This window comes from Dermacentor silvarum, chromosome 2, assembly GCF_013339745.2.
Source record: "Dermacentor silvarum isolate Dsil-2018 chromosome 2, BIME_Dsil_1.4, whole genome shotgun sequence".
NCBI lineage: Eukaryota > Metazoa > Arthropoda > Arachnida > Ixodida > Ixodidae > Dermacentor > Dermacentor silvarum.
In genome coordinates, this window is record NC_051155.1 from 120,595,152 (window position 1) to 120,619,677 (window position 24,526).

At 45.6% G+C, this 24,526-nt stretch overlaps 1 protein-coding gene across 7 annotated transcripts in view; it reads left to right on the forward strand.

Annotated features, from left to right (window-relative positions):
• Window positions 1-24,526, forward strand: part of LOC119441714 (serine/threonine-protein kinase OSR1-like) — a 230,247-nt gene that overhangs the window by 144,760 nt on the left and 60,961 nt on the right. Inside the window, exon 1 of one of the 7 annotated variants that reach the window (XM_037706313.2) lies at window positions 18,827-18,967. The exons of the other annotated variants lie outside the window; for them this stretch is intronic. Within the exon in view, the coding sequence (XP_037562241.1) occupies window positions 18,960-18,967 (8 nt within the window). The 5' untranslated portion in view covers window positions 18,827-18,959. Of the gene's footprint in view, window positions 1-18,826; window positions 18,968-24,526 lie in introns of those variants that run through there. 7 annotated transcript variants of the gene reach the window in all.

Sequence of the window (24,526 nt, forward strand, 5' to 3'; positions counted from 1 at the left end):
TGCGTAGTATTCGATTAGTATTCAAAACTTCGAATATTCTTCCACCCCTATTTTACACGGAATCTACCGCCGATGCCGACGACGGCAGCGAAAATTCGCCGGGAGGGTCCTTATACTTGAAAAAAATTGCGGGCATAGGGCCGCCCGCCGACGAAAGACGGGAGTAATTGGACATCGCTGATAGAGGCGTTCGTCTTATGCAGTGGGCATAAAATAGGCTGCTGCTGCTGCTGCTGATTATTATTATTATTATTATTATTATTATTATTATTATTATTATTATTATTATTATTATTATTATTATTATTATTATTATTATTATTATTATTATTATTATTATTACAAAGAAATGTGTTCAAGGTTGCAAAATAAGCGAGGAAACAGGTGGTATAGCTTTGCAAACACTCGTGCCAGAGTGCCATTCGGAGAGAAATATCGGAGTTTCTGCTCTCTGCTTTAAGAGCTTCCATGCACTCGAGACCAACCCTTGTCGTTCGGAGCAAATGTCTTAGTGTGCACTTGACGGTATTCTTATTTTCTCCTTTTTTTTTCTGCTCTTTTGGCTGGCGAAGAGATATTAAAGGGTGTTTCTTTCCATGGAAGGACTTGCGATCTCGTCCGATTCGAGGTTTATCTTAAGAGCCTCTTAAAGCCGTCTAGCCAGAAATTTCGAGCTCAGAGAGTATATATTTCGGCGAGGCTGTGTGCTTACGTCAGTCAGCGGCAGTTCGCTCGGGAGTGCATCAAGTGGGCGATATGCGGGTGTGTGTTCGCTGAAGATTAAATCTAATCGCATATTTTTTTCAGTAGCTTTGTCCGGTGTATCTTTGTCGAGCCTCCGAATCTGCAAGGCCAAATAAAGAGAGGAGTAAGGAGAGGAGGGAGGGCGCGCCACTTCATTGATAGATTTTGCAAAAAAAAAATGAGAACAATGAATATGTACGCATTGCAGCTGCGGTATCTTAAGTAAGGGGCGTGAATGGACGTCATCCAGTGGCAATGATGTTGTACAGTTCGCACGGCGAAAAGCGGCGCGTTATCTCGATCCGCTTATCTCCATGGGAGCACTGTGGAAAGTGTGAAGAAGACAGCGATGTGAGATATCCGTGACGTAACGTAATTACTCCTAAAGCCAAGGTTTCCGGTGGCAACGACACGGATGCTTGAAGGCGTGATCGGCGAAGATGATGAAGTCGCACAAACTCACGAAGTGTGAAGGCACGCGACCTGTGCTCGAAATATACAGGGCGTTTCATTTTAGCTGCACCAAATTTTTAAAAAGTTGCCTGTGGCAGATAATACAATTGTAATCCTTGATCGATGAGGCAGCTCGATGAGGCAGCTGCCATTACTTCCACGAGAAATAAAAACATCTAATTGAATAAATAACATAATTACGCTAATTAACTTTTTAATTAATTATTTTACGGCACATCTTTCAATCTGCGAAGTATAGCCGTTGAGTTCGCAAGGCGTATCATACCACTTGGTACGAATTCTCAGGACTGAACCAGTTTCGAGATATTAATTTTCTAAATGTCCGATGAAATGCATGGGCGTTCCAGTTACTTTTGTGCTTCAGTGCATAAAACAGCGTTTTCCTCAAAAAGTTAAAAGCATTTTAAAAAGTTAAGAAAGAAAGAAAGAAAGAAAGAAAGAAAGAAAGAAAGAAAGAAAGAAAGAAAGAAAGAAAGAAAGAAAGAAAGAAAGAAAGAAAGAAAGAAAGAAAGAAAGAAAGAGCTTATGTCCTATATTAATGGGACTCTTATGTTTATTGGTCTTAAATTAAAGGAGAAGTAGGCGCCTTTATTGACGCCAGCTGCTTCTCTCAACTCGTCTTTCTCTTCTAAAGTAAAAGCACCAAGAACACTGAAGACAGCTACACATCGCGAACATTTGCGAAGCTCTGCACACGAGCAAAGGAAGGCACGTAACCGAACAAAATGACACTACGAGTTACATACAGGACCATAAACAAGTGAAAGTGCACAAAATAGGCTGTAAATACGCACATACGTTGAGAGTTTTGCGGACGAGACGTATCTACACACAACAGATGTGACTGATTTCTTTTTTTTTTCTTTTTCCCCTTTTTTGTGCGTGTGTGTTTGTGGAAACAGACTTATTGAAACTCGCGTGGGCTAGTCAGCAAAATTCTGTCACATCAGTCGGATCATTTGAACGGGCGGGCATTATGCGTACGATAAATCGCAGAGGGGTGTTAGGTAATAACAGTTTCACTTTATCAACTAAAAATATATTCACATGAGGACACGAGTCCCAGTTGAGGAATTCACGCCTGGCAGTAATAAAGGCAATACATTTAGCAGAAAACAAGCGCTTAGCGCCAGTTCTGAGAAGTGCGTCCTCAAAAATCTGGTTCGAAATGTGCTGATGCGCTTGTTAACACTGATCAACACTGTGGGAAAATGTTGTGCTGTTAAGCGGAGTCTGTGACATCTCGGGAAATCTCCACGAGGTCTCGTGACCTGAAGCTCACTGTCGCTTTGCATCGCGTGATTGAGCAGATACGTACAGCAATGAATGGGAAGAAAAAACAAAAACGAGCTGTACTTTTTCCCAGTAGCTTGCGGAACAGCTCGTTTCCGAGAACAATTGCATACGAACGTTCATATTTTCCTTCTCTCAAGCACTCGTCACGTGCTGCTCGGAGCGCGCCCGTTATACGGGTGCCATCGTGCGCGTTATCGTGCTGATATGCTTAAGTACGCAGAAATGAAAGCCGACAAACGGCGTACCTACGTCACCTCTGATATGCGAGGCAGCCCGATACCATTTATATATGGAATGCTTGCGGTTTTCCACGTGCACAAGTACCGTATTTGGCGCGGAGCCGATTTCGTTGCAATCTCGCGCTACAATTTAGTGTTCCCTGCTCTGTTTACATTTTATGGATAGACGCGACCGCGTACAGCCGGCCTCGCACGACTACACGCACCACTTTTTTTTTTCGCACTGTCTGTGATTAGGGTGTCTTAGTTGTAGAAATTCGCCTGTGCATTATACGAAACAGTTGTTTGCTTTAAACAGCTGTCCGCCCTTCGATGTTCGCCTTAGAAAAGGAATCACGCACAACCAAAAAGCGAGCTCTACTAGTGCGTTTGTGGCGGAACACGCAAGGATATATTTCAGGAGAATGAAAAGCGAAGCGAAAAAGGCAGATCAGGAAGAGGAGGATGGTATAGGAAGTAACAGGTTACCGTGGCGTTTAGTCGCGAGAAAAGCGAATGGAGCAGGATAGGACTACAACGCTTATATATAGGTATTCGTCGCAGGTATTCTTCGCAGGTCCTGAAGAAATGCTACCCAAAAACAGCTAAATAGCTCAATGCCATATACGCCTTATACGTTAAGACAAAGTGAGCAAGATGTTTATTAAAACAGGTCTTTTCTTTGCTGGTGTGCATATATATCACCGCTGAAATGTTATAACTCTTCCTTGGAAAAGGGACTAACAGATTCTAGAGGATAGTGAAAAATTTTTGATTTTTTAAAATAAATACAGTAAGGAATAACCAATGTGCGAGTAAATATGGTAATATAGCCCATAAAACAGGTCAGCGGGCGGCGAAAAATTCAGGCATTTTTATATGATGAAGCGAAGCTTGGCTAAAGCTTTCCGAGAAGGCCAGTTTCTGTAAACTGCGTGAATAATGAATCCAACGCCCGCCACAGTTTTGAAGGGTATGGCATATATATATGGACCTCGAATACCCCGTAACGTCAGTAGAGCGCGACAGATCGTGTTCACTTGGCGCTCAAGACAAAATCTCTCGTAGCAGTATACGCGGGGCATATTCAACTAATATGTGTTCCGAGCCGATAGTACAATGTCTCTGAATGACGAGGAAGTAGCCGTGGAATTCTTGTTATTGCTCTTGCGTCGACTGATCTTACTCCGAGTTCTGATTAAGCTTGTATTTTTCTTTGCAGGAGCATCGGGGTTCGTAAAAGAAAGAAAATTGCTTCTTTAAAATTTGTGTAATGAAGTCTATTTCAGATACCTGTTTCACGCAATTTTTTTCGTTTGATGAAGACTGTTTAGGACGCACCGTGGAGGTCGTTCGTATCACTATCATCATCGTCATCATCATCGTCATCATCATCAGCAGCAGCAGCATCAGCAGCAGCAGCAGCCTATTTCTATGTCCACTGCAGGACGAAGGCCTCTCCCAGCGATTCCCAACTACCCCTGTCTGGTGCTATAGCTGCATGATTCCCAACTTGCGCCTGCGAATTTATTGATTTCATCAGCCAACCTCATTTTCTGCCGTCTTCGACTGCACTTCGCTTGGCTTGGAACCCATTCTGTAACTCTAATGATCCACCGGTTATCTGCCCTACGCCTTACATGGCCTGCTCAGCTCCATTTTTCCCTCTTAATGTCAATTAGAATATCGGCTATCCCCGTTTGCTATACCCGTCATCCATATACATAAGCTCCGTATACGGACGCGTTAATGAGAGGGAGTGGCCCCATTTGCATGCGACGCACCTGACGCCGCACGTCGCTTGTGCGCTTATTTGTCAATTATGGAACGATACATTACCTTGAATGATTTCAGTAAAACATGTGCAAGCAGATAACGCGAATTTGTGAACGCTGACTTCGGTAACTACAAAAAGAGATGTAAGTGAATACACGGTATAAAATACGTCCTGTAATAAAGATAACGTGAATGACAAAAGCGCATAATAGCTGCCTTGGAAACGGAGAATGTTGTTTAAAGCGTGCATGTGCGGTATTTCGTATCAACCTGCTTGTGGGCACGTCGTTGCAGGATGCGGATTCCTCAAGATGCGACTAGTCAATTTTCTGACCCACTTTTTCTGGCCGACATCGCGCACAGTTGTGCGTGTAGTTCTATTACGCTGCAAGTCTTGTATATATTTTTTCCAGGTGATAGAAATGAGGGGGACCGACGTGCTCAGTTTTTACTCCCGTAAAAAATCATGCGAAGCCAAAAGGCATCACCATTTACGGTGTCTCTATAATTTTCATGTTCTCCTTTCTCACTGTGGGTATGTCTCCGTCGGGTTGGCTTCTCCGCAGGCCTACCATCTAGTAGCACACAGACAGGGAGAAAAGAGAAGCCAGGCAAGCGCAAATGCCCACACGGCAGGACAAGCAAGACGAGAGAGAGAGGGGGAGGAAAGGCAGGGTAGTTAACGAGATTTTGACCAGTTTACTACCCTACACGTGGGGAGGGGGAGTAAAAGAGAGAGAGAGAAGACATCGGTCTAGAGGAGACACGGGTCTAGATCATTCACACGCACTAAGCAAGGTGCAGCGCATCTACAATCGGGCACTCGAGTCTGTCGCCTCCATGTGTACTACAGAAAAGACCACATGGCTTTCTTGGCTGATGAGCTGTGAGGCCAGGCTACCAAGAAAAGTAAGCTCAAAGGTTATGTTTTAGAATCCCAACAGTGCAAGAACAATCTTTTACTGCATAAACCCGAATAATGTAAGCATCGTCATCGTTTATCCAATTTTTCGCTACACGTAAATCAACCGCGGTTACCTTTCCGCCATCGTTGACTGCCGCTTTTTGTTTTACGTTCTTCTCTAAAAGCTTCCTGTCGACTCATTTCTCAAAGCGGCGTCACAGCCTTAATGACGTCAGAGGGTTAATCGCGGGGAGGCGGGCATTCCCACCGCGGTCAGTCGGAAACAAAGGAAGTCACTCTGTTCGCTACAGGCGAAATCGAGAGAAACAGGAAAGAAGACACAAAAATGGGCGGCGCGCGCGCGTGAGTCTGTCACTTGCCAGCCGCGTGAGCCCGACAATAACAGCCGTCATCTCAAAAAGAAAAGTATGGAGAAATTACCTTTCAGTCACGAGGTTGCTCAGCAAGATGCCTTAATAATTGTGGCAAGCGTGGCGCGCCCATCGTCGAGTACCACTATACATATTGTAGGAATGGAAAGTTCCGCAACTTGCATGCTGACCGTGCTTACACATCTTGTAAAAATGCATAGCGCGAAAATACGACGATGAAGGACGCCGTTGTCGTATTTGTGAATAAACAGCCCATACGCCATCTGCTACGTACGTAGGTGTTTTTGATGATAAACAACGTAAGCTTCAGTTCGACAAAGTTCGTGCGTTATGTCCGTACACTTATTGCTGTATAGTGAGCAAACGACGTCAATTGTAGATATAGAGGGTGGCAAAATATAGGAGGCATGAACCTAAGCAACCGGTTTCTGCGTCCCTGTCTAAAAGGACGCCTTGCACAAAACTATCGCGGAGAAAAACAATATCAAGGTATGGAGTTTAACGTCGCGAACCGACACGCGGGATATGAGAGCTAGGTAGACAAAGGGTACAAGAAGGGGCGGGGGGGGGGGGGTGAGAGAGAGAGAGAGAGAGAGGATCTGCTCACCAGCGAAACATGTCAGCGCAGAAGCGCTGACAAAACTCGGACGTGCAGCCAACTCCCTCCCCTTCAAAATTTTTTTGATAATTCAAAATAAATTTAGCACAAAACATAACACATAACGTCGACTCCAATGTATTTCTAAAGCACATCGGCCTCTTAATCTAATAGCGGATTATATTCATGTATAAAAGAATGAACGGATTCTTTTACTTACCTTATTTTCTTTGATTTAGCCCTTGCGTATGTGCTACGGGGTTGTGCCTGTTCTTGACCAATCTCCTAGAATGGGTATGGGCCACTGTGACGCAAGAGGTACATAATCCTTTAAATGGAGCCAGACATGTATCACCCCATGAACCTCTCATCACCACTCTTCCCTCGACATGCATATCACACATCGCCTCCGTCCTCGTGTCATCACTCCGCAGACAACTGACGCTTGCACCCGCCTGATTCGGTGTTTGCTTTTCGCCATAGCTTGCGAGTGGCCGTAGTGCTTAAGCATACAAATTGCATAAGATTAAATTTGCGACCTTTGTGGCGGGTAAACATAAACGTAGCATCAGATCGCACGTTGCATACAGTACGATATGAAAGTAAACAAAATTGTACGCGTCATCGTTGGTTATACATCCTTTAATTAACCGCGACATTAAAGCTTGCGTGCGTTGAATCTGCAGAAATATTGTCTTCCTTGTTTCTTTTCCAATGTCGCTATTCCAATAACCTTTTGACCACGAATGTGCATGGCCAATACTCTGGCGTGCGCTGAAGTCCTTTCGCTTTTCGAGAAAGCAAAGGGCGCGGCTTACAAGCTGCCGTGCACGGAAATGCCAAGTGTTCAACCTCGCGGCGTCGGCGTAATGGCGGCTGGTCTGCGGGCGAGGAAAAAAAATGAAAAGAAAAAAAATAAAGGAAAATAAAAGAAAGACGTAAGGGAACTTCCAGAGACGTTTTTTCCGCCTAGGTGGCACGGCCCTGGTGGTGGCAGCCCGGCGAACCCTTTCACTACGAGAGCACTATATTTACGTTATACTGCGCCACCTTCGCGCGTACTTTCGAATCGCTTCTCTCGCTGTCTCTCGGAAAAGCGTCGGCCTTTAATGTACGGAAGGCGACGACCAGAACCAGCTGTGAAGTCCATGGGGCGCGGTGGCAGAGGCGTCCGTAACACGCCCTAATGCCCGCCCGCGGCCCCGCGGTTATGAAAGCTCGCCCCCCCTGTGATCAAAGTCTGCGTTGCGTGCTGCTGGAGGCGGCGTAGAAACGCCCATGCGGGCAGAGAAAAGGAAGATGCGGTGATTCTGGCGGCGAAGAGGTTTGCCGGGGGGCGTTGTTACGCGAAATACAGGCGTGCGCTGGCGTCCGAGACTGTGGAAATAGTGGAGTCGACTATGTAGCTCGTTCGAAACTCCTGCTAAAAGGACACTTTATAGGAGCAATACTAGATCAGTTTAGTGTGGTAAAGTATATTCGTTAAGAGCCACATTTTTTTCATTCATTTGGCGGGGAAAGGGTTATCATAGTTGGAGAAAACGAACGCGTAACTTTCCTTTACTAGTAATAATTTTTTTTTACTTCACGCCCAAACTTCAGCGCCGGTGCGTCAGTGTGCCGTCACGTAGTTCAAAGCTTTCTCATATTTGAACCGTTTTGGCGAAGGTAACGTTTTCGAAACTTGATAGGTTGGGTGCTTGGTTCCCTTGTAATTCAACGTTGTCTTTGCTCAGATGCTATTAGCAATTAAGTCAGGGCGCTCGAGCGCGTTGCGAGAACATTAGAGCATCGTCGACACGTTTCTGCTGTCTTTTCTGGTTTACCATGCCTCCTCTCACGGTAACAATGGCCGTTTCGATATTGTATAGAAGCGTAATTTATACTAATACCGTTTCGTTTCACGCTTATAGGCAACGCACGATGGTGCCTCAGGCCGAAGTTTCTTTGCATGTCGTGCACTCATGCGTGCCCGCGTAAACGTGACTTCACGCTCAGTTGAATGTGGCGCATAAAATTGTGTATAGGCTGTGCACTAAACGAATCCCGTGTACAGTGCAGCTCTATATACTGGCACGCAGGTTGCGCAGAAAAAAAAAAAGAACGAAAAAACATGACCTTAAATTGCTGACACTCTCACTACTGTTCCGTGGCGTTTTTCTGCTATGAGCTTGCACTGACGGTAGTGAAGGCCACTTCCCCAGACCTTTCCGGATATGGATTTTTCCATTAGCGGCTCATTATGGATGTTACCTCGGCAGCAATGGCAGCAGTAGCTTCAATTAGAGTGCCCTGTTCCTCCTCCCCCCCCCACCCCATTATAATTCGAGTACCCGAATTAAAGAGAGATTAGCAGTGGGACACCGCGAATGCAAAAAGTGGTTCGGTGTCGCAGGTGGCCGTACTATCCGGCGTAGACACAACACGGATTTCTGCCCATCGCGTGACGTAAGAGATGATGAGCTGCCGCCTGCCTACCACAGAGCGTCGCGCCCTACAGCGCCCAGTAATCTGCGAATTCTCTCTTCTCTGCATCCGTCCCTTTCCGTTCCCCTTTCACGTTGCTGTTTTTATCCGCAATTGCCGCCGCATCGTGCATCGTCCGACAGTGCGCGTTTGTCTCACTCTTGACTGTTCAGCCATCATTATAGAGCCGCAGTCATAGCCGCAGGCCCGACACAGCCTCCGTCTGTCTCTCCCGCCACGTCATCTGCATAAAAGAAGCGCGAGGCGTGGGGAAGCGGTAGTACACGCTATAATGGACCTCGCAGCTGGGCGAGGCTCTGCGCCTCTCCAAGGTCTCGCGAAGTCTCGCGGTTATACCTTCTCGAGAGCCGCTCCCGTCACTGCAGCAATGAGGAACATTAGCGTGGGAGTCTAGCTGTACGCGATAAGCGGAAAGAACGAACGGAGCAGTCACGTTCCCGGCACGCGGCGTGTATACATAGCGGCGCTCGATGGCCCTGCCACGACTCGGGGACGATGATTACATAAAACGGGAAAATCGCCTTTTGCGGTCAACGTGCGTACGCCTAGAGAGTCCGTTTAGTTTCACAGGAGTGGTAGTACGCAGTATTATTATTATTATTATTATTATTATTATTATTATTATTATTATTATTATTATTATTATTATTATTATTATTATTATTATTATTATTATTATTATTATTATCTTGTTTGATCGAGGGAACTACAGCTAGATTAATATAGAGTGGACATAAGACCACTGGACCTTCATTCGTGAAACCTTACGGTCAAATAAATTGAGGAAGCATTCTGTAAACAATCTCGAAATGGAAGCAACACGTCAGTGTTCTTACTCCTTGGAGAAATTGTATAGCTCTGATGGATGCAGAGGAGGCGGAGAAAATGGAGAACTTGAAGAAATAGTAATAGAAGTTACACATTCGCCTCTTCACCAATTGTGATAACAGCGTTGTTGATCTTAAGCGTACACTTAAAGCAGTCCTAAAGTGCACCTTTATCCGGGCCAACACTTCGGCAAGTATCGACTTTATCGCGGGCTTCGATGCGTCACTTTATCCCAAGTAAAGTGCAGTGGACGCAGGGGCGCTCGAACTGACTGATTTTCCATCCGCTTCCCGAAGCCATCGCTCACGAGAGGGCTCCTTTGCAAGAAAACACTAACTATATATAAGCGGAGTAAGCGTTAATAAACCTGCACACATATTTCGGTAAATCGTATCATTTTGGGCAAGTTACATTCCCCACTTTAGAAAAAAGAAGAAGAAGAAGAAGAAGAAAACGTTTCAGGAGAGAGAGAGAAAGAGAAGGACTTCTCCGTTTGACAAGGCACACGGCTAGCAGGAGCTCTACAACATTTTCGCTTGTTGTACGGACCTTTTCATTTCTTTGTTCCAGCAGTCTAGTACGGAGCGGACTTGTGCCCTCAGGCAAACAGGAACATCAGGGGAGCATTTTCTTTTTCATCTATGTTTAATGTGACGATAACCTTTTCGCATTAATGGCTATTTAAGCACTTTGCTGTGAACTGAACTATTTCAACATGGGCAGAGACTAATCATCTGTGCTTGTCACAGGTCTTGCGCTGACTCTGCGTTACGTATGATTTAAATTTTAAATATGCGGTATGTGCAACGTTTTGTCTAGTTCGTATCGTATGTAGTGTGTTTCACTGGCACTAAGCGATTGTGAAAGGTTTCGATTATTTCTATTTTTTATTATATTCTCTTAGCGTTCTTTTTCTTTTTTTTTTTGGGGGGGGGGGGAGGGGGGTCTTTTTTTTTATTGACGATTTTGGAACCGCAGAATCTTCAGTAGCCAAACATCGCATGCTGTCGGAGTTAACAGAGAGAGATAGAGAGAAACAAAAGGTGCCTTTATTCAAGTCACTTGACCTCGGCGCCTTGTGGGACAGTGCATTCGGTTATCTACGGTTCAAATGCCGTGAAAGTTTCACTTCATTATTTCGATAACGAACGATTAATTGGAGCTTTATTAGCAAATTACACTTTTATAGCAAAGCGACCATCCTCAGTTCCGTGAGAAAATGCGTCGTAAGCCATAAAAGATGCAAGAACAAAACACACGTGGCAACGCCACTGTTAAGTTCTCGTACCGACCATCTCCGTGTGACGTCATCGAACTTGAGGCCAGTTAGCTGTTTTTCTGTAAAAAAAGAAAGAAAAAGAAAACATTCTAAAGGAAGGAAAGACCCTACACGTAGCAAGTTTCGACAACTTTTCCTGCGTCAGATGGGCCCAAATACGAGGAAACATTTCCAAATCTGTGACGACACTCTGACGTACTGCCGCTAGGGTTACGACACAAAATTCTAAGGAAGATACGAAGAAAGGAGATAACGATAAATATTTTCCCGTCAAACGAATAAAAGAAAGTGCTTTGAAAAAAAAAAGTACTCTGCCACTGTAAGCTGATATAGTGTTGCTCTCTTTATCAACCCTCAAAGATGCTTAGATTAAACGAAAGGGGCGAGAAGATAAGAACGACGTGGAGAAAAGACGGATGTGCTGGCTCTGAAAAATGCGTCGCATCGCCGATCAGGAAATCCCATCGAGAAGGCGCATGTTTCGTCACTCTGTGCGCGCCATGTTCTCTCTCTCTCGCGTGCTCCCTTGCATGTTCAAGGGCCGGCCTGGCACGTGTCTGTCCGCCCTTCGATCACTTCGGCTGCGTGGACGTGCGTGTGCCCGGCGTCGGCGGCATCGTATAGCTATACGTATTATAGGAGTCACCAACAAGACAAATGGGAAGAAAAAAAACGACGAGAAATTAAAAAGAACAAAAGCCTTCTTACCTTTCCTCTGTCTCATTATTATTATTTTTTTTTCTGGGAAGCACCGCAGTATCTGTAGGAAATGAACGGATAGATAATCGGTACCTCCCTTGGCACCGCGCCCGGACGACACGCGGAGCTTATGGATCGTCTCGTCTTTCGATCACCGCACTTGTCCGCTTGATTTGCTTGTCTCGTATTTTTTTTTCTTCTTTCTTTCTATCTTTCGTCGTCTTCTTTTTCGTATAACTTTATGCGCCATTCTTGGAATATGAAACGAACGCCATCGTGCCTAATACTATATATGATGGTGACAGAGAAAGCCCCCCCCCCCCCCCCCTTTTTTTTTTTCTTCTTCTTCTTCTTTTTTTTCTTTTTTCTCCTGTTCTGGGTTCCCACCGACATATGCTGGGACGAGGGCGCGACCGGACTCGGCAAGGCGGACGCTGCACCCTCTACACGCTCCAACCGTCTGCAGAAAAATTCGCAGTGTTTCTTCTCTATTCGTTTCCTTTGGTTTAGCTTAGTTTCGTTTTCGGCGAATGAGACCAAGGCCTAACTGCAGAAAACCCGAGGTCATGCTTACGCCATAACTAAACGTGTACGTCGAAAGGAAAACTGGGCGTACAGCTGAGTGCTGCAGCGAAGCTATAAACGATTCCGGCCCGATGCTGTAGCCCTGTGGCTATACCGTTCGATGGGGGCGAAATGCAAAATCGCTCGTGTACTTAGATTTCGGTGCACGATAAAGTACCTGAGGTGATCAAAGTCAATCCGCGGGAGTCCCCCAGTACGATGTGCCTCATAATAAAATCGTGGTTTATTTGGCACGTAAACTCCCGTAATAGTTTTTTTTTTTTTTTACTAAATATTTCTTCGAAAGACAGTTTCGTATTCTAAGAAAAAAAACTTCATCCTTGGGTGCTATTAGTCTGGACACTGCCAAATTCCGCCACGTTGTCGAATGCAGCCACGCACGGCGTTTTAAGACATTCAGAGAGGCAGCCCCGTAAGCCAATCAGAGCTCACAAGATGTCAAATGTGTCAATATGGTGGAATATTTCAGTGTCCAGAATAGAACCCCTAGTCCCGTCATCGAACACAGCGCCACAGCTTCAATTAGTTGCGGCATAAAGGCGATTAATGCTAGTTGGTCGAGGAACACATTCATCGGTGTTCTATACAGCTAATTCAGCTTTAATGAGCTAACTCAGCTGATTAAATAAATGCGCCTTGTGACGTAAAAATTGCGTTATACGCCCTTGAAGTCTGCGACAGAGGTGACAGCGCGTGTCGGAAATGCGGGCGCTGATGTCAGCTTGCACTGAACACGCGGTCGAAGCCTCAAAGTTCGGACTCCTGTCTGGTTTACGGTTTTGTCTGGATCGACGTGGAGATCGCAGTCCTTATAGTTCGCCGCAAAAGGCATCGCCACACTCGCTCTTTCGATAGACGATCCACTTGGATGACGCCTCTCCCTCGAGTGGTCAACGAATTCCCTTGAATTATCTCGAGGGCTCCAGAGCGTTTTCGGACGTCCAAGACATTTTGTTGTGGGCACGGGAAAAAATGAGTTATTTTGACTGTTCGAATGGTTTATTCTAAAGGGCGTTTTTGTAGCTAGTGACGTCGCAAGGTCAATACTGATCGGAATCACTGACTTGGAACGAATTCTGAGGATGGCACCTGTTTCGAGATATGCGCCGCAAACTTGAGATAAGGATACACGGTTGTTCCGCTTACTTTTTATCACCGCGCTTTTTTTTATGCGTTGAAGCACAAAAGCAACTTGAACGCCAATGCATTTCGTCGGACACTTCGAGAATAGTATCTCGAAACTGGTGCAGTCCTGAGAATTCGTTTCACATGAATGCCCCTTGCGAACTCACCAGCTATAATTCGTACATTGAAATATGCGTCTTAAGGTAATTAATTAAACATTTAATTAGTCTGCCACAGGCAATTTTTAATTTGGTGCAGTTATAAAAAAATGAAAAAAAAAAACCTGGTAGATACCAACAGTGAAACAGTCTATACTGGTACTCTTCCTAACACATATTGTAAGCCATTTATCTGAAGGAGGAGGTTGTTCATTACTTGAACAGATGAAGCCAAGCATCGATTTTTTGAATCCCGCGCCAAAACATTTCTTAGCGCTGCTACATCAATATGATGTAACAAATTTCAATGTATATTTTTCATAATAGACGCCGTTTGGCGTTCTGCAGGCGCAGGAAATTTTGTCTAAACTTGCTAAGTTGACTCCTTAGTGGCTTTAGGATGCAATGTAATTTTATTTTTAACAATGAGCAGTTACACCAACACGGATTGTGCTATCTGCCACGGGAAATTTTTAACATTTTGGTATAGCTTAAAAAAAGGAAGAAAAAAAGAAAACTCCTGGTAGATACCAACAACGAAACAGTTTATATTGGTAATGACATCACGGATTCTGACGTCACTGTCAAAATCCGTGACGTCACGGCGAGTGCAGGAACTGTAAGGTGTCATTCGCTAGCCGTCTTAATATTCATCGTAATATATACAGTGCAAGTGGACCTCGTTGATTATTTCACTGAAACGAATTACCACGTAATCGTTGTTCCGTATAGGCCAGCCGTTTGAAATCGAAATTCGCCTCTGATGCAGGCACACTTACCTGTGCCTGTGTGATGGTGTGTCTACCCGTATGATGCTTCACAACGCAATGCCCCCCCCCCCCTTTTTTTTTTTTTTTTTTACGGACATCATTTAATACGAACGAAAGGGAACGAACGTTCAGACAGCGTGAACACAAAGTCTTGCACACGAGACCAGGGAGCCACCGAAAGTAAGCATGCACCCCCAATTGCGTAAGGAAATACAAGTACTTGTGATTTTCCCAGAACACATACAAAAGCACAGCTTTTCAGACGAGTCCACAAACGTACAAACGTAAATGCACATTCATAACACAGGACATAACTACTTGACAACGTAACAAGCGTAGACTTACATTACACCACACATATTTCTTTGAGAGGACCACTGAAATTTAATAGAAGACCAATATATTGGTATCTTCTAAGAAAGCTTTTAACGTGACAAGTGCTTTTCTCAACCCGCTGTTGGCCATGGGCTCAGTATGTTTTTAAGGGGGGGGGGGGGGTTCGATCTAATAGCTTTAAGTCTGCTCTCAATGCTCGCCTTGCCGACAGCACACTGTTGTTCTACGTACTTTTCATTCGTGTACGTCTTGAATAACGGCCGCTCGATGAAAACGCACAGCGTGTTCCATTGAGCGGCCTCGATCGCTTGAACATAGTTCAGAAACACTTCTGGAGAAAACAGTTCTGGAGATGAGATCTCTCTCAGAGCATGTTATCGGGATAGTTTTTCATAATATGTCAAACTGTGGCATTGTTTCGTGCGTTTTCTTTTTTTTAATTATTTGTTTCCACAATTTTCATACTGACTTCCTTTTTTTCACTCCTTCCTTTATCTATGAGCTCTTCTTTTCTTTTATCTGTTGTGTCCTGTGGGGAAATGAGGTAGACTACCTCGGGTGCTCCATTTCTCCATGTTCTACAGCAATAAATAAATAAATAAATAAATAAATAAATAAATAAATAAATAAATAAATAAATAAATAAATAAATAAATAAATAAATAAATAAATAAATAAATAAATAAATAAATAAATAAATAAATAAATAAATAAATAAATAAATAATGATAAATAGTATGCATGTTGATGATGACGAATGACAACGAAGTTGATCGCAATAAAGATAACCATGCCGCCGTAATCCAGAATTCGCCTATTTATCTAACGCCCGTCCACGGCACTTAGTAGTCTTCATTCGTTGGTGTAAAAGTGACATGAAAAGTCCAAACGCACAGCTCGGTTCAAGTGGAGTCCACAGTAAGAGCATAAGTGCGTCACTTCATGCATAAAGGCACGACCACTTATCGCAAACACTGATCTAACGCTGCGTCCACTGATAAAGAGTATTTTAATTTCGCTTTTTGTTGCAGCCGACTCGCAGATCATGGTCCGAGTAATTTGTTTATTGGAAAGGGGCGCTTGGGTAGGGGGGTCTAGCTTTTCTAGTGTTATTTCGTTAATCCCGTCACTGAGAATATGAGGCGCTGTGTGTCCTATAAGCCCTACAAGTCGTAAGTGCATTAAATTGCCATTATTTCGTCGTCGCTTAGACTTTCTTTCGCACTACAGTCTATAGCGATATAGGGCGCAAACGGAAAAGGTCGCCCCGACACATTTGTTACGAATGTCGATCGGGAGAAGCAGAACGCCAAACGCGAAATTCACTACGCTGACACTTGGCTCTCTTTCGGTGTTAATTGGGCGAAAAAAAATGCTATATAGCGCGCACCCACAAACGCCTCGTTGCAGATACGTGAGATGCGACGCATTGCCTCACGCAATGCAGAATCGTGACGGCAGACTTGGTCGTTGTACCAGGAAAATGTTAACTTTTCTTTGCAAAGAAATGTCAGAAGAAAGTACAGTCGCTCAGTCAGTGTAGGACTTATTTAACAAGATGTCGAAATACAAGTCGATTATAATTTTTCGAGAAAATATAGCTGGCAAGCATACCGAGAAAAACCATTAGAGAATCTTAACATCTATAAAACATTTAACGATGTAAGAAACAAACATTCGTACTACTTTAAAAGAAATCAGCTTCCTTAAGATATACAGATAAGTTCATAATTGCGTCGTGATTTTAAATAACGGCCAGTGAGGCGGAATTAAAGTATGTACGTGGAGGATGCGAACGGGCTAAAAATAAAATCATCTTGCAATGGGCATCGACTGTATGAGCTTCAAGTCTCCGTGATTGTGCGGAAAAAAACTGCTTGCTCAGGTCGTGGTGATGATCCAAGCCCGTTCCAACGGTCACGCTAACCTAACCACGTTTCCGAATAATCAAGTGTGCTGGTATTACGCTACGCAGCGGAACCTGGCGCATCGAATCATTGAGCGGAACGCGAGATCATTATACGTCTTGTTATCCGGCCTTCAAGTTCTAGTTCCGACTCCGTGTTGTCAAGCTCGCGCAACGAAGGGTAAGAGACATCAACGTACTCGTTTAAAAAGCTAAGTCCTTAATAAAACGGCGGAAAGCCGAGCGATTTAGTGAAGGATTCGAGACTTGAAAGGTTGGGCGTCTGAAAAAATGAATGAAATGCATTTGATGTTGGTGTTCGTCGCGATTGTGTTGTGCTTTTTATTTTGTTGTTGTTGTTGTCCTTTTGGTTCCCGTTGTGTCCGTGTCTTCTACGCACACCCTTTCGAATCCCGGCCCTGGTTATAATGCAGAGCCCTGCACCCTTAATCTCATTCCTCTTGCTACAAGTTTAACCTGTGCAGAAGAAATGTTATTGATCTTCGGCTCTGCCTTCGGTCGAGCTCCGTGCCACTATATTATACTGCATATCACGTTTAATATCGTCCCCAAGCAAGTTTGCACTATACAAGCGTAACACCATAATTTCCTTGCGCATAGGTTCCACCAAATGGGTGAAATATATTGGCGGGAAATGTTCGACTTAGTGAAACTTACGTGAAACGAGGTTAAGAGTCCAGTCGCCCCGGAAGTTGGGTCGTGAGAAACTACGAGTGCAAAGCGATGGCTGGCCTATTGTGTTATAGGCCTTTTATAGCCCAGATGCGTGTCTTGTGCCTTTCTGACATTTCCGCCTGTATAGACCGCTACATACACGCCAGCAGTGTCATTTCATTACAGAGCTAACTCTCTATCTCTCTGTCTTCGGGAGGCAAAATCTGATCACAATTATAATTGATATGTTCAGGTACATAGTTCTAGAGCTTTAATATGGCGTCATTTCAAAAGCAAACAAGTCAACTCTGGACTTCGCAAAAGGAGCGAACGCAAGACAAGTGAATTTGGGCCACACTGTAAAACGACAACTTACCTGCCGTGCAAATGTGTGAGCGTTTTATTTTTTAATATATATTTTATGGTTATAATCGATACATCGACTTGAAGGCGTTTTGAAATCCAGCATAAGATCACAAGGTTGGGGGTTCGCCAACGAACTGCTACGGCCGCATTACGAAGGAGGTGAAATGCGACAATGCCCCTGCACGCCCGTGCACGGTAAGTCGAAAATATATTCTAGTACGATGCCCTGTTAATATAATGTAGCCCAGGTGTAGCCTCGGGAGGCAGAACCTGGTCACAATTATTATCGTTTTATTAGATGGTCCTATGCCAACTTTATAAAAATGTAAACTTTTCTACTTCTGTTTCGTGCAATTTGCATGCTTCACGTTGGACACAGCGCTCCGAAGGGTCCCTTCTCCAACAGGCAAAAGTTAAACTAACAAGGGTATATATCAGAACTGGATGACTCAGTTACAATGACACTGCCCTTCATTAGCGCTATTCATACTACAATACCTCTCAAGGAGTGTTGAAACCTTGGGATGTGCACGGAGAACACATGCAGCTTTGTGTTCGTAGGCCGCAGACTTTGCATAGCGTTTGAAATAGCCTTTATTTTTTGCATGGCCTTCCTCTGTCTCTCTCTTTCCTACTTTAATGAAAGATGAAGTGATCTCCACACGCGAGTTTAACCCAACATTATGGTAATACTTTATTATCCGCGGCCAGCCTCTACAAGTTATGCTGAATCGCTAAATACGAGGCTCCTTGCTGTTTTCGTATCAGCAAAGAACGAACGAATCCCATTCTGAAATCCTTCACGGAGGCAAAAAACAAAAGCCGGCATGTTCCTCGCTCCCGTATATACCGCAGAAAAAAAAAGAAAAAAAAAAAAGAAAGAGAGAATGGTGATTCTTGCAATGCACATGTATTGCAACGATATCGCCGACTATAGATGATCCCCGTCCACACCCTCCCACCTTCTTCTTCACCGCTGAGGCAGCCGGTTGCCGCGTATAAACAAGGTCCGTATTGTCCCGCGCAGCCAACCAGCCAGCCAGCGCAACACAAGGCGTATTCGATCAAACTCGACCTGTCGCGAATGACCTATTGTGTCCTCCGAGGAAAGTGGCTCGCCGCGCCTCGCGCCGCTGCGTTTTGTCGCAGCTTTCTTCTTCGGCGCCGCGCGTGCATCCGTCGCCGCGTATACACAGCAAAGCTATCGGTCCTCGCACGCACCGAGGTCGCCGGCGGCCGCTGTTGTTCTCGCGCCGCAAGCCCATATCGACGGCACGATCGAGCAGTGCGTGCACAGTTGAGTCTGATATGCGCACGCGCGCACTTGCGTATCGTCGAGCGATATGTTCAGGTACCGTTCCGGAAGCTTTATATATGTATGTGTATCGTTGATTGTTTACAGCAATTGTTTACTCACTGGCGAAGCCAACGAAGTTTGCGCACGTCGCAACAGCTGCACGTGACGTATATAAGTAGCACTGCCTTCTTTTTTTTCTTCTTCGTTTTTTTTTTAAGCCTATAAGTTGGTATACAGATGTCTTGGGAAAGCAAGCATAGCGCATCGCTGAATAAAGCGTAAGAAAGGTGAGCGTATAACAGGACTCTGCATAAAAAAAGTCCCGTTTGGCATATTCGCCTGTTTTATTGTTCTTTTTTTCTTGTCCTATGTAAAGTGTTTATTTTATTATTCTTTTTATGTTATTTCTTATTTCTCTAGAACATTGAAGCAGTGAGCCAGGGAAACAAACGCTTATATTAGAGTCCCTCCTCCTTCATACTGTTGATGTGCGCTTTAGACACACTGCACGCAGGAGTAATCTTCTCCACACATAACGCCATCGCGCGAACACATTTCGCACTGTCTTCACTTCTCAAAACGCCTGTGTTCACAGGTCCTAGAGACGTCCGTCTAAACCCGTCTCACACAGAAAGTTCGAAAGTGATTTTATGGTGCGTTGGGCATGCTTAATTCTTCTCCACGCGCCTAAAATATTTTCTTCCGAAAAGGGGCGGGAGTGCAAACAGTCAGCACTACACTTAAGTGTCCTTCGCTTATCCGCATATTGAGGGCACACGCAAAGTATGTCGTCTATTGTCTCGGGAGTGTGACAGATGCTACAGTCGGGGTTCCGTTATCGTCCAGTCTTCTGAAGGTATCGGCGAGTGTACGCCACACGGAGCCGTAATCGATGGATGAGTGTTTCCTGGTCTCTCCGTGGCCGAAGTGGAAGCCGGAATCGCAAACCAGCGTCAAGTCTATGGAGGCGCTCTTGTCGATGTTCGGGGTTGTCCCATTGTCGCGCCATAGAGGTTTTGATGGAGTTACGGAGCAACTACGGAGTTATTCCACGAACTAACTGCTGACTCCTAGTCTGTTGGAACATGTTATATTGACGCGAGATGACGCGAGATAGGCTGGCACCTGCGGCCGCCGGCCGCTGCAACGAGAACGATGAAGTGTGTTCTGGAACGCGCGCTCCTTTGACTAAAAAGAACACCGTTTTGCCAAGGCCTCGACTGCTAACTTCGGGACAATATATAGTCAGCCTTTCGAGTTAGTCTAATCGACGATAGATCGCGACTGTTGGCGCTCGCAGCATGCATGTAGCATGAATATATATATATATATATATATATATATATATATATATATATTCACGTCTTTGACGTTTTCGAATTTCGTTCGGATAGTACGAGTTACAAGTGGACCCTGACCTCGTTCGGGAAGTGTTCATCACCGCGCTCATGACAAACGATGGCGATTCTTTTCAGACGCCGATACATCCGAAAGTTCTGCACGTAGGTCGCATTGTAGCTGTCGAGCGCTGATACCTTCACACACACACACACACACACACACACACACACACACACACACACACACACACACACACACACACACACACACACACGCACACGCACACGCACACGCACACACACAGAGGAGATCCGGTGTTAAGCTGCTCGCTGCCTGGGATCTTTTAGGAAAGCTTCGTAACATTTCGGGCTCACTTCGTTCTTCCTCTCTCTCTGGATGAAGGATTGAGTACTCGACGCGTTCGGCTTTTGCAATGCAGCGCTCTTCACTGACAGCGCACGTATAGTATAGCATACCGAAAACGATTGCTGTCGAGCTCTATAGCGCACACGTACGTTTTCCGCCAGGTTGCGAACACAACTTGGAACGATGGAACATGCTTTATCAGACATGCTGCCTCGTGGTGCCACTAGTGTGGTCCTTCATTCCTTTCTTTATCTAAAGGTAGTCAGCATGGTGCCGTGCGGAGACCTCTTGGAGGTATCTTTTTACCCTTTGAGAAATTTACCTGTGCGTAAGAAGGTTCGCGTATACGTGACAGTTAGCTGTCGAATGACAGAGGTAGAAATCATCGCGCAACGGTCACCTCCTTAATAACTCAGTGGTTTAGTGCACGGCAATTTAAATTGTCATTTTCGCGGACCTTCTTGCCCATCGGCCAATTTATCCACTGATAAAACCCTTCGTGCGAACGGCTGCAGTAAATAGTTGCGCCCTGTCGTCATTATTTTTTAAAATTTAATTCTACGGTATATCAGTGATAACGATGACAGAATAAACCCCTACTATTACGTCAATTACTCTGTACATGTTTTTCGGCTGGACTAGCATAGCTGCCTCAGCTGCTTGTTGCCAACTGCTTGAAACGAGAGACACGGTACAGGAAACGACCCCACACGCCGATGATGCTCATGACTGAGCCAATCGACCTGCACACCGGAAGTCCGTTGATCGGTTCCGGAACTACGCATGCACGGCAGAACCCATCGGCTGTGGCACCGCGTCGTATTATGTCCTTATGACTTCGCTGCGGTCGTGGGCAGGCGCTCTAGTCAGGCGTAACGCAGCTGCTTTGACGCTGCATGACGCAGGGTTGCGACCCTGTGACGAAACGCGCCGAGTCGCTAAAACACGTCGAGGGTGTCCTATACGCCGTTGAGCCATCGCGAAGATGCACACGTCAATATGCAGTTATCACAACTATATGCAAAATATGTAACTGTTGCCAAGATTATAGAATTGACTTCCGACGCTTCTTGCAACAGCGTATTGACCTACGGGCATCAAAAAGCGTGCATACCTATACAAGGAAGCGATAGGGCTTATTACCTGAAAGGTTTGCCGTGGCTGTGCATTATTCTATGCTCCTCACACATTCGTCCACTCGGCTTCTGAATGGAATCGAGTGTCTTTTTACCTCTAATCATTTATTATTTTTTTAATTAGTATTTCTCGTTCGCTGCCACATGGCCTCACCAAATTGATATTACATTAACGCGTTAAAGCGCACTTCGTGCTATGGAAGTGAAAACGTGTAAGATCGCGCTAGGTGGTATTTCATCGCTGAACTTCTATCGCGCAACACAAAAACAGGCACAGGAGTCCTTGTCTCACGCGTTGTGTATGTTTTTTTTTTATGTTGTTATTTGCTATACACACACGCGCGCGCGCACTACGAAAATTTTCAGCTCGCGGCCACCAAAGTCCGCCCGCGCGCCCACGCTTGACCGTTCCTACTGCAGCATTCCAGAAGAACGCGTTTTCGTGCCTATAGCCACCACGTCGGTTTTCTTTTTCTTTCTCTTGCCGGACAACTCCAACGCGCGCTGATTCCCCCAACCGGTGCCCGCCTTCCCATACCGAGCAGCGCTTCAAGACTCCAGCGGCGCAAGCTAGACCAACACAGTTGCACCACGCTTGACCGGCTCTTGGAAGTATTGCCTGCATTGTGACGACGCAGCCGCCCTTCACCTTAGCCGAGGCCGCCGGGCGGACCCGTTTGTTTTACGTCCTTCGGGCGGGGCGATTGCTCTTCCTCTTGCGGCCGGCTTTCTTTCTTTGTTTCCTTTCCGTCTTGCAGGCAGGTACTACTCGGTCAGGCAACCAGTTCGCGCTTTGCAGACGACATTCCGCGCCACTGGATCTGCCTGCTCGACGACGCCACTGACCGGACGCTCCGATCGCTAGAGCACGCACGAACGCCAGTCACTTGGAAGAGGACGGAACCGGCTGATCTCGCGCCGTTTGCTGTTGCCTTTTTATTTTTATTATTTTTATTTTTTGCCAATCGAGAGATGGGCGGTTCACTTACTCGTCGCGGTGGCTCTCGGTGGCTAATATGGCCGTTGAATTCGCGACCCTCGAGCGCTGAGCTCGAGGGTCGCGGATTCGATTCCCGACCGCAGCGGTCGCCTTTAGACGGGTCCGCGGCGCAAAATGTCTGGTTTGCTGGACTTTCGATTGATGCGCGTTTAGGAAACTCGCGTGGTCGAAAATAATTCTGAGCACAGGAGCACTACAAGCGATCACGTACTTGGGATGGTGCACTTCAAGTACTGCACCAGTACACGAATCGCGTTTTGTGCCAGCGACGGATGTGGCCACGGTCCGAGTCTCGGAGAACGGTCTCTAGTTCAGTCGTAGCGAGAACAGATACACAACAGGTGTTCCTCATACCTACAGGGTGTCCCGCGTTAAAGTTACAGTGCGGGCTCCGAGGGGAGGTAGATGTATACCCGGTATACATGCGAGTTCCTCGCGTTGAAGCGACTGACGCGGTCGAAAACCTCAATGCTTTATCAAATACGGGCGGCTTCAGCGTCTTACAGCATGGCCTCCTACATTAGGTGGCCCGCGAAGCCTACGTGCGCGTCGATAATGTCGCACGCCGCGCTTGCATTGTACTACATTCCCAAGTTGAGCGCCAGGTGGGGTAATCGTTGGTCCCGAGCATCCTGTCCCGACGGCCGGGCTAAAACACGAGCGATTACCATACGTGCCTCATTAAATACCCTTACCCACGGCATCACGATTGCTGTTACAGCGCTAATTGGTGCGTCGTAACCGTCACATCTTCCGCGCCTGACATCCTGGGCTGACTCCCCTCTACACACTCATCACTCTCACCCCATCCCGACTCCAAATTGAGGTCCCCGACCGTATCCGCTCTTTGCTCATCAAAAGCTTCCAATTCACGCCACGCTGTCGTCGGTTAGCGTCAGTTGTGTAATACGTGCGCTTAGAATACTTGCCGTCGTCTATGTGATTAGCGCCTGCTCTCTGACGCTGCGTCGCGCTCCGCGTGTCAAGCAGCCATCAGCTGTGTGCACGTGTGTATAGCGATAGCGCCAATAACACCTGCGGTAATTAGTGACGGTTCTCCCTCGTCTCGACAATACAGCTGGAGTTCCGCTGAAGGGGCAGAAATTACGTGTTGTCCTACCTTGGCGAACGGCAAAATAGATTGTACTTATTTCCTACACGGCTTCTTTAGGATTATCGTTGTTTTACATAAGACTTCATACCATATACAATCCCCCCCCGACACACACACAAACACAAACACACAAACACACGCACACAAACGCACACGCACACAAACACACGCACACACGCACACGCACACACACACACACACACACGCACGCACGCACGCACGCACATACATTCATATGTCACACACACACACACACACGCACGCACACACACGCACGCACACGCACACACACACACACACACACACACACACACACACACACACACACACACCTCAAAACGGGGGCAGATTGTGTCTAAGAGAACATTGCCGATGACTATGTTGCTCATATATTCAGAGAATAAAAATAAGTTAAAGCTTGCTTCTGTGATAAAAGCAGAATTATGAATGAAACGAAACTCGCATGGCTGCATTTGTAGCCATTGTGTCTGGGCTCACGTACTCTTGATAGCCTATGGTGTACAATAGCTTACTATGCGCAATTAGCTGATTATTTCATTATATATATATATATATATATATATATATATATATATATATCAACATATTGATGTTTTGGTTTCTTATTCCTGATGTACGCTTACGTAACTGTTTAC